Here is a 13,098-nt window from a genome sequence, read left to right as displayed (position 1 = left end):
GACTTTCTGAAACTAAAAGCAATATCCTCCATCTTGTTTGGAAGCTAAGCTAACAGGCGCTGTGGAGACAGATGTAAAGTTATGACAATAGCGGAGGAGAGCACTCAATATGATATAGAGGAAGAGGATTTCGGAAGTCTGATGCTTGAATCAGGTGTTTGTGGCTACCTTTACAAGCCGCATTATAGCGAAGAGCAGCCGAGGCAGAAGACCTGCCTGCCGCGGACGAGGAGCCCGGACTGGCTCGGGTTAGGGCGGACTGGTGGCGCCGGTGATCTCACTATGCAACTACGAACCGCTACGAACACAGAGATAGAGTCCGACTGTGGCAAAGAATTTCAACAATGACAACTTCTCCTGGATGAAATCTCTGAATCAGACGAGGACACGGACGTTTGTGTTGTGAATCAGACGAGGACACGGACGTTTGTGTTGTGAACTATCCTAGTTTCGCACCGCATCTGACTGAACATCCAGGTAACGTTACAATGCAATAATTCACCACTTCGAAAGAAATACAAATGAAGAGTAATTCACTAATGAGTTCGCCAACTAACTAGACATTTTGTGTGAAATGAATTTCAAGCTCTGGTGGTAGCTAGCCTTGTAGACGGAAGAGTTATTTCTCTTAGGCAGATATGCGCTTTCTGGATTAGTGGGAGTGGCTTGCGCAGCTGTGCAATGTGGTGCATTGTGGGAGTTGGTGTCTTTCATACAAATGCGTCCTGAAGTTACTTTCTTTCTTTCCTCGGCCAAGAAGGCACCAAATTCAAAATTAATTTTACATTTCGACTACATATATGACCCACTTTCAATAAAGATCAATGTTCCCATGGGTGAAATGCTCCTTTAATACCAATATATTCTTTTGTCATCTCTGCTTCCAACATCCTCTGATCTTTATCTTGTCTTGATTCCAATAAGAATAGATCTACATTTGGTTGCGAATAATTACAGCTTCTTTCCATCTCTTAGGTAAAATCCCTTCTTCCCATACCCTGTTATAAACACTAGAATGATTTTAAGAGATTCGTCACTTAACTTGTTTAACATTACATAACTAATTCCGTCCTGTCCTGGAGTTGAAGCTTTAGTGTTTTTAATGCCCTCTTTAATTCTGAATATGAAAAAGGCACATCTATCTGTGATGTGTTCCCCTCCCAGTCTAGGGGTCGGAGGAGAGGTAACAAAGGAAAAGATAGTATGATAACGTAGAGATGTAAAGATATGTGCAGAACACACTTCAGCCTCAGTCTCAGAGTGAAAACATAACACAACTTTAAGGAAAAGTAAAATATTTATTTCCTTCATATATCAAAAAAGCTTAACAAAAGATGGGGATTAATCTTCAGGAGACAGTAAGGCCTAAAATAATAAACAAAAGAAGCAACAACACAAACTTCCCTGAGCTTCCTCTCTAACCAGGGGCTCGTTCTTCGTACGTCGCTAACTCAGTTAGCTGGATTTGATTGTTGGCGATTTGGCATGATCTTGGATTGTTTGGTTCTTCGACGCTCATCCTAGACTTGCTGTCATAGCAACAGGTGCGCAATCTTAAACCTGCTCGGGAGCAGGCTTATTTCATGTTATCAGGATTAGATCCCGGCTTCATAAGCGGAGCTGATGCGGGAAGTCCAGCGCAGCGCGATAGTGCACTCTCCGAGATATATATATTTTCTCGGGACTCGTGAGATTGTTGTTTACATTATTCATTTGTTGGAAACGCACATTTATTTTCGACTTGTCGGAGTCGGGCTTTATAGCACAAACTATTTGCATTGCCCTAAGATTATTTGCGAGTGGCTCTTTCCTTTACACTATTGGTGATGCGGAGAACTTGATGGAAAGTGCTGTCTGTCGTGTCATTCGGAGTTTACCTGGCGCTTTTAGGTTTAAGAAACAGTTTTAGGTTTTTTTTTTTTTTTGTGGAATTTCCAAGCCACTGAAGACCCAATGTTGTAAAGCCTTTTTTTAAAGCATTTTTTTTTTTTTAGGCTATCATAATTTTTTATGAAGATCATGCAATCATGACCATGGTCCATGCCGATTACAGTATGTCTCTCAGGCTTCACTAACGTGATTGGTAGACTATAGGCTATAGACTGCCATCAAGGCCTCAATAAGGGGATTATGTGAACAGAAAGAGGGTTCACAATGTAAATGTGCAGCCCAGTTACTATTGTGATTCTTAATATTCCAGATTAGTAATATTATATAAAAAAAAAGAAAGAAGGCAGTTGACTAAAATCTTCCATATCACAAATGTGAAAGCAAAATGGCCAGGATCTGTGCATGACTTAAGCATTTTCAGAGATTCACATTTATGCACATTATTTGAAAGTGGTAAGAAAAGTTACACAATTAAATATCAAGCTCACTGTATTACATACACTTATGCTGATCCTAACAGAACTGCATTTTTCATAGGTGATTATGACATGTTCCTGCAGACAGGTGTTTTATGACCCCATTCCCTGACCCAAACCAGTTACAATGCAGCTCTAGCCAGGACAAGGGCACACAATGACATGAACTTTGGCTAACTAAAGGGAAGATTTCAGTGTCTGAAAAGTCTGAGGGTTGCACACCTGACAGGGCCTGTGACATTGTTGCATGTGCCATATTACACAACACTGCCAAAAAACCACACTTTTCATTAAATGTTTAATAAAAGACAAATATGCTTAGTTCCTTGAGTTTTATTTCAGTTGTTCTTTGTAAAGAAAAGCCAGTGGTCAAGTGCCTGCAACAAGAGATATTAGACACATGCCTCATGCAACAAATAAAAAGGAGACGTTGGCTCTACACTGCCCACCTGTAGGCCTATGTGTCCTCTGTCTGTGCAGACTCTTCTGTAGGCCTTTCTGTAGATGTGGAATCCTGACACTTATATTGCAGCCATAAAGCATACAAGTATAAATTAAGTAAAGTTATGTATGCGCTTGCAGGTAGGCTAGTTCCTCCATATGACAGTTATCTGAGAGGGTTTATTCACTGTCCAGTGCAATGGAAACAAATGGACATTATAAAGTCTTATACTTTATTTATTTTGGAAAGTTAGAAAATGTCCACTTACTGCACATATTTCAGCTCCACTTTCTTGGGAACAGATACAAGTGTTAATATTTTTACATTAACATAACATAAGTTTATCAGTTTTCACTTTCACAAGTCAAAGCAATTCATCATTACTCAAGATTTAACAGCTGAAATGACTATACAGCCTTAATTTAATGCAGCAAAAATGATTTTACAGTGTAGGCTACTAAGATCTTTTCTTTTCTCAGCCTTTTTCTTGGTTGCTTTTATAATCTGACAACCATTTATTTAACAGTGCCTTTTATAAAAGAGACTATATAACAAAAAATACCATTATGTAGAATATTTTTGTACTTCACTTTTATTTGTTCCCATGTTCTAGTGTGGTGACTCTGACATTACAATGAACAAAGTAATTATGCAATTATTAAAATACAAAAATATAGGCTAATAAGTGATAAAAACATCTAACATGGCCACTTCTAACGGATTTAAATTGTCTGCTACTTTTTGCCAGCCCTCTCTCCTGGCTTTTGCAGACTTTGAGGTGTTCCCTGGCGTTTTAATTAAACATTAAAATTCCGAATAAACTTTGACTATTAGTTCTTGCTCTGCTAAGGAGAAAAACTGAGCGCGCTCTTTGGCCACGCTGAGCAGCCAATAGCAGCGATGCTGATCAATGTTTCTACTATCGATACATATCCCCTTTTAACCAGCGCATGAACGCGCAATTATCTCAGATGACTCAAACCAGCGAAACTAATCATATCCGGCAAGTGTGTTCGAAGAACCGAGTTAGCCAGATCATGATTAGCACAATGATATCATCTTGGATGTCTCATTTGATCTCGGATGTTTTAAGCAACGTACGAAGAACAGGCCCTAGATAATAAAGGATAAACTGGCAAGCCAACTAACTGTTGTTGGCACACAACAAATGAGCGTAGATCCCACACTCAGCACACACACTTTTTTTTTGCAACATTTGGACAAAAACAGAATTAAAGACAATTATGACAAAAATCAGTCAAGGCAAATCAAACACAGACACAATAGAATTTTATCAGAGAAAATACACAGATAATATCAGAATCCTAAGCAAACAGAATATTAATATGCACTGTGAGTCAATCAACCAAAGGCTAGATTTAAGGCTTTACAGCAACTATCCCTGAGAGCCCAAATCTGCTCCTTATACATTTCCTCTGCTTTAGTTCTGGCATCATATTTCTCCCGAATCCTGTATAATTACATTTCATACCATGTTGTTTTCTCTCTTTGAAGATCTGCCATCATCTTCTTCATTTGTTCTCTCTCACTCTTTTGTTGCTGAACTGAGCAGCTCTTGGACTAAAGATCTTCTTTATCAGATCTACTGTGTCCATCTCCTCTCTTGCAGATCTTCCCAAACTCAACACAATGATGAACACATGAGGTCCAGGTGACAACATGGAAATACATTTCAATATTTATTTTACTGCTTGATCATTTGTCAGAGTCGTGTCAAAGAGACCTGGAGTATCAACAACAGTTACTGGTCGACCATCAACTTCACCAACTCTCTTTCCACAAACTGTCGTGACTGAATCTAGTCTTAATTCACTGACAAACTCATCTCTTCCCAGAATACTGTTTCCTGTTGCACTCTTCCCATTTCCTGTCTTCCCGATCAGAGCAATCCTCAGACACTCCTGATCCTCTTGTTCATCTTCAGCACCTGAAAATCACAGCGGTAGAAAGAAAACTTAGTGAAATGAAGCTCAGAACTTTAATATTGTTATGTTGGATTGTAGAAGTTGCAGCTGAATGCTAATTGATTATAAACTGAAAAAAAAAAACATCTTAAGTCACTTGCAATAACAATACTGGCTTAACCATCCGTCTGCTAGCGGCCTCGCGTCACCAAGGTCAGATTAATCCCATCACATAGAGCCTCTTTCACCTAGCTATCATCATATAGAGACTGTGTCTGTTCCCAGAATTAGGAAATACAAAAAACTCCTAAACCCATCTAAGGGTAAAAATGTAATTGATGTTCAACAAATAAAAGACAGATATAATACAAATGAGCAAATGATAAAGCTTGGGTTGCTGAATATTCGATCCCTTACTTCAAAAGCACTCATTGTTAATGATATGATTACAGACTATAATCTAGATGTGCTGTGTTTGACAGAAACCAGACAATTATATTACTTTAAATGAGTCCACGTCGCAAGATTACTGTTATAAACATGAGCCTCGTCTGAAACGCAAAGGGGGAGGAGTTGCTGTAATTTATAGTAATATCTTCTGAATTACTGAGAAGTCTAGTTTTAAATATAATTCTTTTGAAGGGTTGGTGCTTAATGTAAAAATATATAGTATCCCACATGGAAAGAACCTATATGAGGATATGTGCATATATGAAACCGTATGCAGCTTATATGCACATATATGATAATATGTATGCTGCATATATGCGTATATATGCCACATATAGGCAAAATCGAGGTGCATATATGTGCATATACATGCCATATAGGGGTGGTGTGGCGCAATGGATAAGACACATGCCTTTGGTGTGAGAGACCCGGGTTTGAATCCACTGTGAGACACCAATGTGTCCCTGAGCAAGACACTTAACCCCTAGTTGCTCCAGAGGCGTGCGACCTCTGACATATATAGCAATTGTAAGTCGCTTTGGATAAAAGCGTCAGCTAAATGAATAAATGTAAATGTAAATGTAAATGTAAATATAGGTCTCCTGTATTGCTTCTTTATATCCACATATAAGCCCTATGTACATACAAGATATGTCTCCTATTTAGCTCATGGCAGGATCTGGTCATTTTGTAGATCATATCTCACTTTGGCAACTGTCATACATGATATGCCTAGCTCAGATAGGCAAGAAGATCAAAAAGATAAAATTATTATTATTTTTTTTCTGTTCAGTTTTTGTCTTATTTTTGTTCTTGTACTATTTGATTGTTCTTAAGTAAATAAATAATGTAAATTTCTACATTTTGGGCTTTTATTTATGTTGCCTAGTAGCTACACTGTTAGACTTTGCCGTCATTTTACAGTTACTTACCGCAAAAAAGCCCAGTAAAATACCATTTATATTATCTACGGTTAACTACTTTATTATGCATTGTGGGTATTTTTATGAAATTTACAGTAACTTACTGTATATGGGAATTTGCAGTACTTTACTGTTTACGCAAAAGCAGTAGTGCTACTGTAAATGAAGAAGACAGATTTCTTGAAGTGTATATATGCATATGTTTTAGGCATATTAAAATATCATATGATAATGTTTTATAGATTTTTTTCTGCAGATGAAAATCATGAATCTACATTCTATTTTTTAAGCTATGCACACACTGGATGTTTAAAAGTTGAATAAAATAAAAAAAACCCGTGGATGGAAGTATTTATAATTAGTTTTTACTGAGAGATCAGATTAATTTTTATATTAGCATTTTCTCCAATAACAATCTTTTTTTTATGTATAAACTTTGCTTACACCTCACAAAATTTGAATTGTTGCTCGCGTGCAAAGCCCACGCAACAACCTGGCAGAATGTAAACTGAGGTTTGTGTGACGTCACGTGTCGTGACTCATGTGCGCGCTCATAACGGACGTCCCTGCTGAGAGAGAGTGGATCGCTATCGCTAGACGCCACTTGATGTTTTTCTGAGGTAAGTACTTATGTTTTTACTGAACAAATGTATTTTATAAGTTACTTTTACAAAGTAAAACATTACCAATATCAATTAAATATAGCTACATTTATGAAAAAAGTAAATAATTAAATCGAATAGGCTTTTAATAACAGCTAAAGGACAGTCTAAAGGAACTTTACTTAGCCTAAGTTCACTTTACTTAGTTTTCCTCGAAACTGGCGCTTTCATATCCCATTAAATGCCATAAAATTGACTGACTGCCTTTTCCATTAGATGGACCCAATCTAATTATGGCATATTTTACTCGTCAGTTAATGTGTGGCGTTTTGAAGTGCTGACGTTATGTTTTCTCAAAGGCACTCTCTCGCGCTCTCTCTGCCCCAGGCCCGGTTCTATGGGGGTGCTATAGTATACACCCTCAAACGCAAGCAACGTTATACGTTAATATATTGGCGAAACATATTTGCCAAACGCTCCAGTGCATATTTGATCTTACTTGTTTTCGCGTTCTGGAGAACGCAGGAGTTTTTATTCAGTGCCGAATTATGCAGGCTCGCGAAAACTCACATTAACAAAGTGTAGACAAGATGTAAGAGATGTGACAGTGACATACATAAATGCTGCACAGGACCGAAATATGACATGTTAAAATAGTAATGCATTTAAAGCATTCATTAGCCAATAATCACTGACTATGTTTACATGCAGCCAATATCCGGGTTATGGTCGGGTTAGGGTCACTATTTGGGTTTCTGAAACATTCGGAATAACCCGTTTACATGCATGAGCAGAGAGAGTTACTCCTGTATACATGGAATTTGTAATCAGTTGGCAATATCCCGATGTAAACGGCGATGCACGGTTAGCGTCTGGACGTACGGACAACCTTAAGACGCAATATGCGTCATTTCCGATTCTTCTTCCTGTATCCAAAGACAACAGCAGCAGCAGCACGCGGATAATGAATAGTTCGGGGCAGATAGCGATCGCCTTTGTTTGCGCTTTCCTCCTCGCTCCAAAAGTGTGGTGCTGTGGTGCGTCTCGCCATGTTTACTTGTTGTTTACTTCCGGTATACTGCACGCGGGTTTCTGTATGCGCCGTCTCTACTCAACAGACCAAGATTCCTCGCGAATAGAACATGCGCAGAACACAAATCAATGTTCCTTTTGATGGGGATATGCCGATACGCGTTTACATGACCAAATATTCGGGTTAGAAAAGGGATACCCCAGGGGTCATATCCGGGTTTTTAAAAACCGGGATATGAGCATATCCAGGTTTTTGCCGGTGTTTACACGGCCGTGCGCGACCGGGTTATTGCTAATATCCCGGTTTTGAACGGGTTATTGGCTGCATGTAAACGTAGTCATTGATGGAAAAATATTGTTTCTTCCATTTCTCTCTTTTCCCTGTGTCAACAGGAGCTAACTACTGCCCAAAGGCTCTTTTAAGAGCCTCAGCACTGAGCATCTTTGGCTTAGTAAGTATGTTTTGACTATACTATCAGATGCATTATGTGATTAACATATTGTAATGCATAAATTTTAGGGCTCTACACTTACATTTCTTTTTAGGAGCACTTGTAAGAATCAAGAAACATTTCTGATTATTTTCAGTTGTACACTTTTTGTCAGGATTCTTTGAATAGAAAGTTCAAAACAACAGCATTTATCTGAAATAGAAAGACCTACTGTTCAGTCAGTATTTTTATTTTTATTTTTAGGTTGTTGAATGAAATTAATACTTTAATTCAGCAAGGATGCATTAAAGGAGAACTCGGCAACTCTAGCGAACTCTACTCACTTCTTCGCTGATTTTCCCTTTTGTTGTCGCATGTTTTCCCCACGAGCTCCAACTACAGCTGTGGGGGGGCGTATATTTCACAACACGGTCATAAAAAAACTCACTTGCGGCGGCCTCCTCCCCCTCTCTACCGCTGCTCATGTGCGTTTGTTTTGATCGGAGCAAGCCAACTGTATCGTGTGGAGCTGTGTCTACCGAGGTGGGTAATCTGGTAATACATCATACATGCGTGTGTGTTTATGTCGAATTGCCGTAAAGCAATTTGTGTTTCGTGCTCGTTCTCATTCTCGTTCTCGCTTCTCACGAGACTTCCAATTTCTATCTTGCCGGGACGGTAGTCCCCAAGTTGCAAGGTTGGTTTTCCGCCTGGGAACGCTGGGGGGAGCGGGGAAAGTCACCAATATCACCAGAACAGGTTGTTTAACCATCCAAATGATTTCTAGACAGTTTTATTACGTTAAAAAAGTTACCAAGTTCTCCTTTAAATTGACCTTTCGAATTTGCTGATTTTCTATCAGAGTTAGTATTGGCTGCAGATAAAGTACTAATAGTTGGTGATTTTAATATACATATAGATAATGAGACAAAGATGCATTGGGATTGGTATTTAAAGACATTCTTAACTCTATTGGAGTTAGACAACACTTGTCAGGACCTACTCATTCTCGTAATCATACTCTAGATCTAATATTATCCGTTGAATTATGCTGTTGAAATTCTGCAGCAGAGCGATGACATCTCAGATCATTATCTAGTCTTGTGTAAACTTCATTTAGCCAAGGCTGCAAAGCTGACCCCGTGTTTCAAATATGTTAGACCTATCACTTCTGCCACTAAAGCTTGCTTTATCAATAATCTTCCTGATCAGTTTCATCATCTCAGCATCCCAGATAGCTTAGATGAACTCGATATTGCGACAGAAACTTTTAACTCTCTCTTTTCCAGCACTTTAGACACAGTTCGTCTGTTGCGCTTAAAGAAGATTAAAGAAAATAGTCCAACGCCGTGGTACAACGAGCACACTCGGGCCCTTAAGAGAGCAGCCAGAAAAATGGAACTGGAAGAAAACAAAACTAGAGGTATTTCGCATTTCATGGAAGGAGAGCTCGATTGCATACAGAGAGGCTTTAAAAGCTGCTAGATCTGCTTATTTTTCAACCCTATTAGAAGAAAATAAACAAAACCCTAGGTATTTATTTGAAACAGTGGCTAAACTAACGAAAAATAAATCTTCAAGCCCAGAAGGTTCCAAGCAGCACAGCAGAAATGACTTTATGAATTTTTTCACTTTTAAGATTGATAATATCAGGAACAAAATTATAACTATGCAACCGTCTACTACATTTTCGCATCAGGGAGTGCATTGTAGTCTCCCTGACGAAAAATTGGATTCATTTATTGCTAATTTACAATTATACATTTCTAAATTACGTCACATGCTCTCAATGAAAAATGCAGAAAAATTAGTTAATGCGTTCATGACCTCAAAGCTAGATTATTGTAATGCTCTACTGGGTGGTTGCCCTGCACGCTTAATAAACAAGCTACAAGCTGGTCCAAAACGCAGCAGCTCGAGATCTTACCAGAACCAGGAAGTATGACCATATTAGCCCGGTTCTGTCAACACTGCACTGGCTGCCTATTAAACATTGGGCAATGCTCGGGGTGGGGCTGAAGGAGTGAGGGACGATGGGCTGAAGGAGTGAAGGACGCTGGGCTGAAGGAGTGAGGGACGCTGGGCTGAAGGAGTGAGGGACGCTGGGCAATGCTCGGGGTGGGGCTGAAGGAGTGAGGGACGCTGGGCAGTGCTCGGGGTGGGACTGAAGGAGTGAGGGACGCTGGGCTTAAGGATTGAGGGACGCTGGGCAATGCTCAGGGTGGGGCTGAAGGAGTGAGGGACGCTGGGCTGAAGGAGTGAGGGACGCTGGGCTGAAGGAGTGAGGGACGCTGGGCTGAAGGAGTGAGGGACGCTGGGCAGTGCTCGGGGTGGGACTGAAGGAGTCAGGGACGCTGGACTGAAGGATTGAGGGACGCTGGGCAATGCTCGGTGTGGGACTGAAGGAGTCAGGGACGCTGGACTGAAGGATTGAGGGACGCTGGGCAATGCTCGGTGTGGGACTGAAGGAGTCAGGGACGCTGGGCAATGCTCGGGGTGGGACTGAAGGAGTCAGGGACGCTGGACTGAAGGATTGAGGGACGCTGGGCAATGCTCAGGGTGGGGCTGAAAGAGTGAGGGATGCTGGGCTGAAGGAGTGAGGGACGCTGGGCAATGCTCGGGGTGGGGCTGAAGGATTGAGGGACACTGGGCTGAAGGAGTGAGGGACGCTGGGCAGTGCTCGGGGTGGGACTGAAGGCGTGAGGGACGCTGGGCTGAAGGAGTGAGGGACGCTGGGCTGAAGGAGTGAGGGACGGTGGGCAGTGCTCGGGGTGGGGCTGAAGGAGTCAGGGACGCTGGACTGAAGGAGTGAGGGACGCTGGGCTGAAGGAGTGAGGGACGCTGGGCTGAAGGAGTGAGGGACGCTGGGCAGTGCTCAGGGTGGGGCTGAAGGAGTGAGGGACGCTGGGCTGAAGGAGTGAGGGACGCTGGGCAATGCTCGGGGTGGGACTGAAGGAGTGAGGGACGCTGGGCAATGCTCGGGATGGGACTGAAGGAGTCAGGGACGCTGAACTGAAGGATTGAGGGACGCTGGACAATGCTCGGGGTGGGACTGAAGGAGTGAGGGACGCTGGGCTGAAGGAGTGAGGGACGCTGGGCAATGCTCGGGGTGGGACTGAAGGAGTGAGGGACGATGGGCTGAAGGAGTGAGGGACGCTGGACTGAAGGATTAAGGGACGCTGGGCTGAAGGAGTGAGGGACGCTGGGCTGAAGGAGTGAGGGACGCTGGGCAGTGCTCGGGGTGGGACTGAAGGAGTGAGGGACGCTGGGCAATGCTCAGGGTGGGACTGAAGGAGTCAGGGACGCTGGACTGAAGGATTGAGGGACGCTGGGCTGAAGGAATGAGGGACGCTGGGCAATGCTCAGGGTGGGGCTGAAGGAGTGAGGGACGCTGGGCTGAAGGAGTGAGGGACGCTGGGCAGTGCTCGGGGTGGGACTGAAGGAGTGAGGGACGCTGGGCTGAAGGAGCGAGGGACGCTGGGCTGAAGGAGTGAGGGACGATGGGCTGAAGGAGTGAGGGACGCTGGGCAGTGCTCGGGGTGGGGCTGAAGGAGTGAGGGACGCTGGACTGAAGGATTGAGGGACGCTGGGCTGAAGGAGTGAGGGACGATGGGCTGAAGGAGTGAGGGAGGCTGGGCAGTGCTCGGGGTGGGGCTGAAGGAGTGAGGGACGCTGGACTGAAGGATTGAGGGACGCTGGGCAATGCTCGGGGTAGGACTGAAGGAGTGAGGGACGCTGGGCAATGCTCGGGGTGGGACTGAAGGAGTCAGGGACGCTGGACTGAAGGAGTGAGGGACGCTGGGCAATGCTCAGGGTGGGGCTGAAGGAGTGAGGGACGCTGGGCTGAAGGAGTGAGGGACGCTGGGCAGTGCTCGGGGTGGGACTGAAGGAGTGAGGGACGCTGGGCTGAAGGAGTGAGGGACGCTGGGCAGTGCTCGGGTGGGGCTGAAAGAGTCAGGGACGCTGGACTGAAGGAGTGAGGGACGCTGGGCAATGCTTGGGGTGGGACTGAAGGAGTGAGGGACGCTGGGCAATGCTCGGGGTGGGACTGAAGGAGTCAGGGACGCTGGGCAATGCTCGGGGTGGGACTAAAGGAGTGAGGGACGCTTGGCTGAAGGAGTGAGGGACGCTGGGCAATGCTCGGGGTGGGACTGAAGGAGTCAGGGACGCTGGACTGAAGGATTGAGGGACGCTGGGCAATGCTCGGGGTGGGACTGAAGGATTGAAGGACGCTGGGCAATGCTCGGGGTGGGACTGAAAGAGTGAGGGACGCTGGGCTGAAGGAGTGAGGGACGCTGGGCAACGCTCGGGGTGGGACTGAAGGAGTGAGGGACGCTGGGCAATGCTCGGGGTGGGACTGAAGGAGTCAGGGGCGCTGGACTGAAGGATTGAGGGACGCTGGGCAATGCTCGGGGTGGGACTGAAGGAGTCAGGGACGCTGGACTGAAGGAGTGAGGGACGCTGGGCAATGCTCGGGGTGGGACTGAAGGAGTGAGGGACGCTGGGCAATGCTCGGGGTGGGACTGAAGGAGTCAGGGACGCTGGACTGAAGGAGTGAGGGACGCTAGGCAATGCTCGGGGTGGGACTGAAGGAGTGAGGGACGCTGGGCAATGCTCAGGGTGGGGCTGAAGGAGTGAGGGACGCTGGGCTGAAGGAGTGAGGGATGCTGGGCAGTGCTCGGGGTGGGGCTGAAGGAGTGAGGGACGCTGGACTGAAGGATTGAGGGACGCTGGGCAATGCTCGGGGTAGGACTGAAGGAGTGAGGGACGCTGGGCAATGCTCGGGGTGGGACTGAAGGAGTCAGGGACGCTGGACTGAAGGATTGAGGGACGCTGGGCAATGCTCAGGGTGGGGCTGAAGGAGTGAGGGACGCTGGGCTGAAGGAGTGAGGGACGCTGGGCAATGCTCGGGGTGGGGCTGAAGGAG

General features: G+C 44.3%; 2 protein-coding genes across 7 annotated transcripts in view; one reads left to right on the top strand and one right to left on the bottom strand.

Annotated features, from left to right (window-relative positions):
• LOC311301520 (uncharacterized protein) overlaps positions 1–13,098 on the top strand; it is a 402,121-nt gene that overhangs the window by 349,972 nt on the left and 39,051 nt on the right. The gene's annotated exons all lie outside the window — the stretch shown is intronic.
• The window catches only part of LOC311301404 (uncharacterized protein), a 222,389-nt gene continuing 213,311 nt past the window's right edge, over positions 4,021–13,098 (bottom strand). For all 6 annotated transcript variants that reach the window (XM_084426478.1, XM_084426479.1, XM_084426480.1 and 3 more), the window contains one exon: positions 4,021–4,756. In XM_084426478.1, the coding sequence (XP_084282604.1) occupies positions 4,750–4,756 (7 nt within the window). In that variant the 3' untranslated portion in view covers positions 4,021–4,749. The remainder of the gene's footprint in view (positions 4,757–13,098) is intronic.

This window comes from Rutilus rutilus (genome assembly GCF_951802725.1).
Source record: "Rutilus rutilus genome assembly, chromosome: 1".
NCBI classification, from domain to species: Eukaryota; Metazoa; Chordata; class Actinopteri; order Cypriniformes; family Leuciscidae; genus Rutilus; species Rutilus rutilus.
The sequence above is the reverse complement of the archived record's forward strand: the minus strand, read 5'-3'. Positions and strand labels throughout refer to the sequence as shown.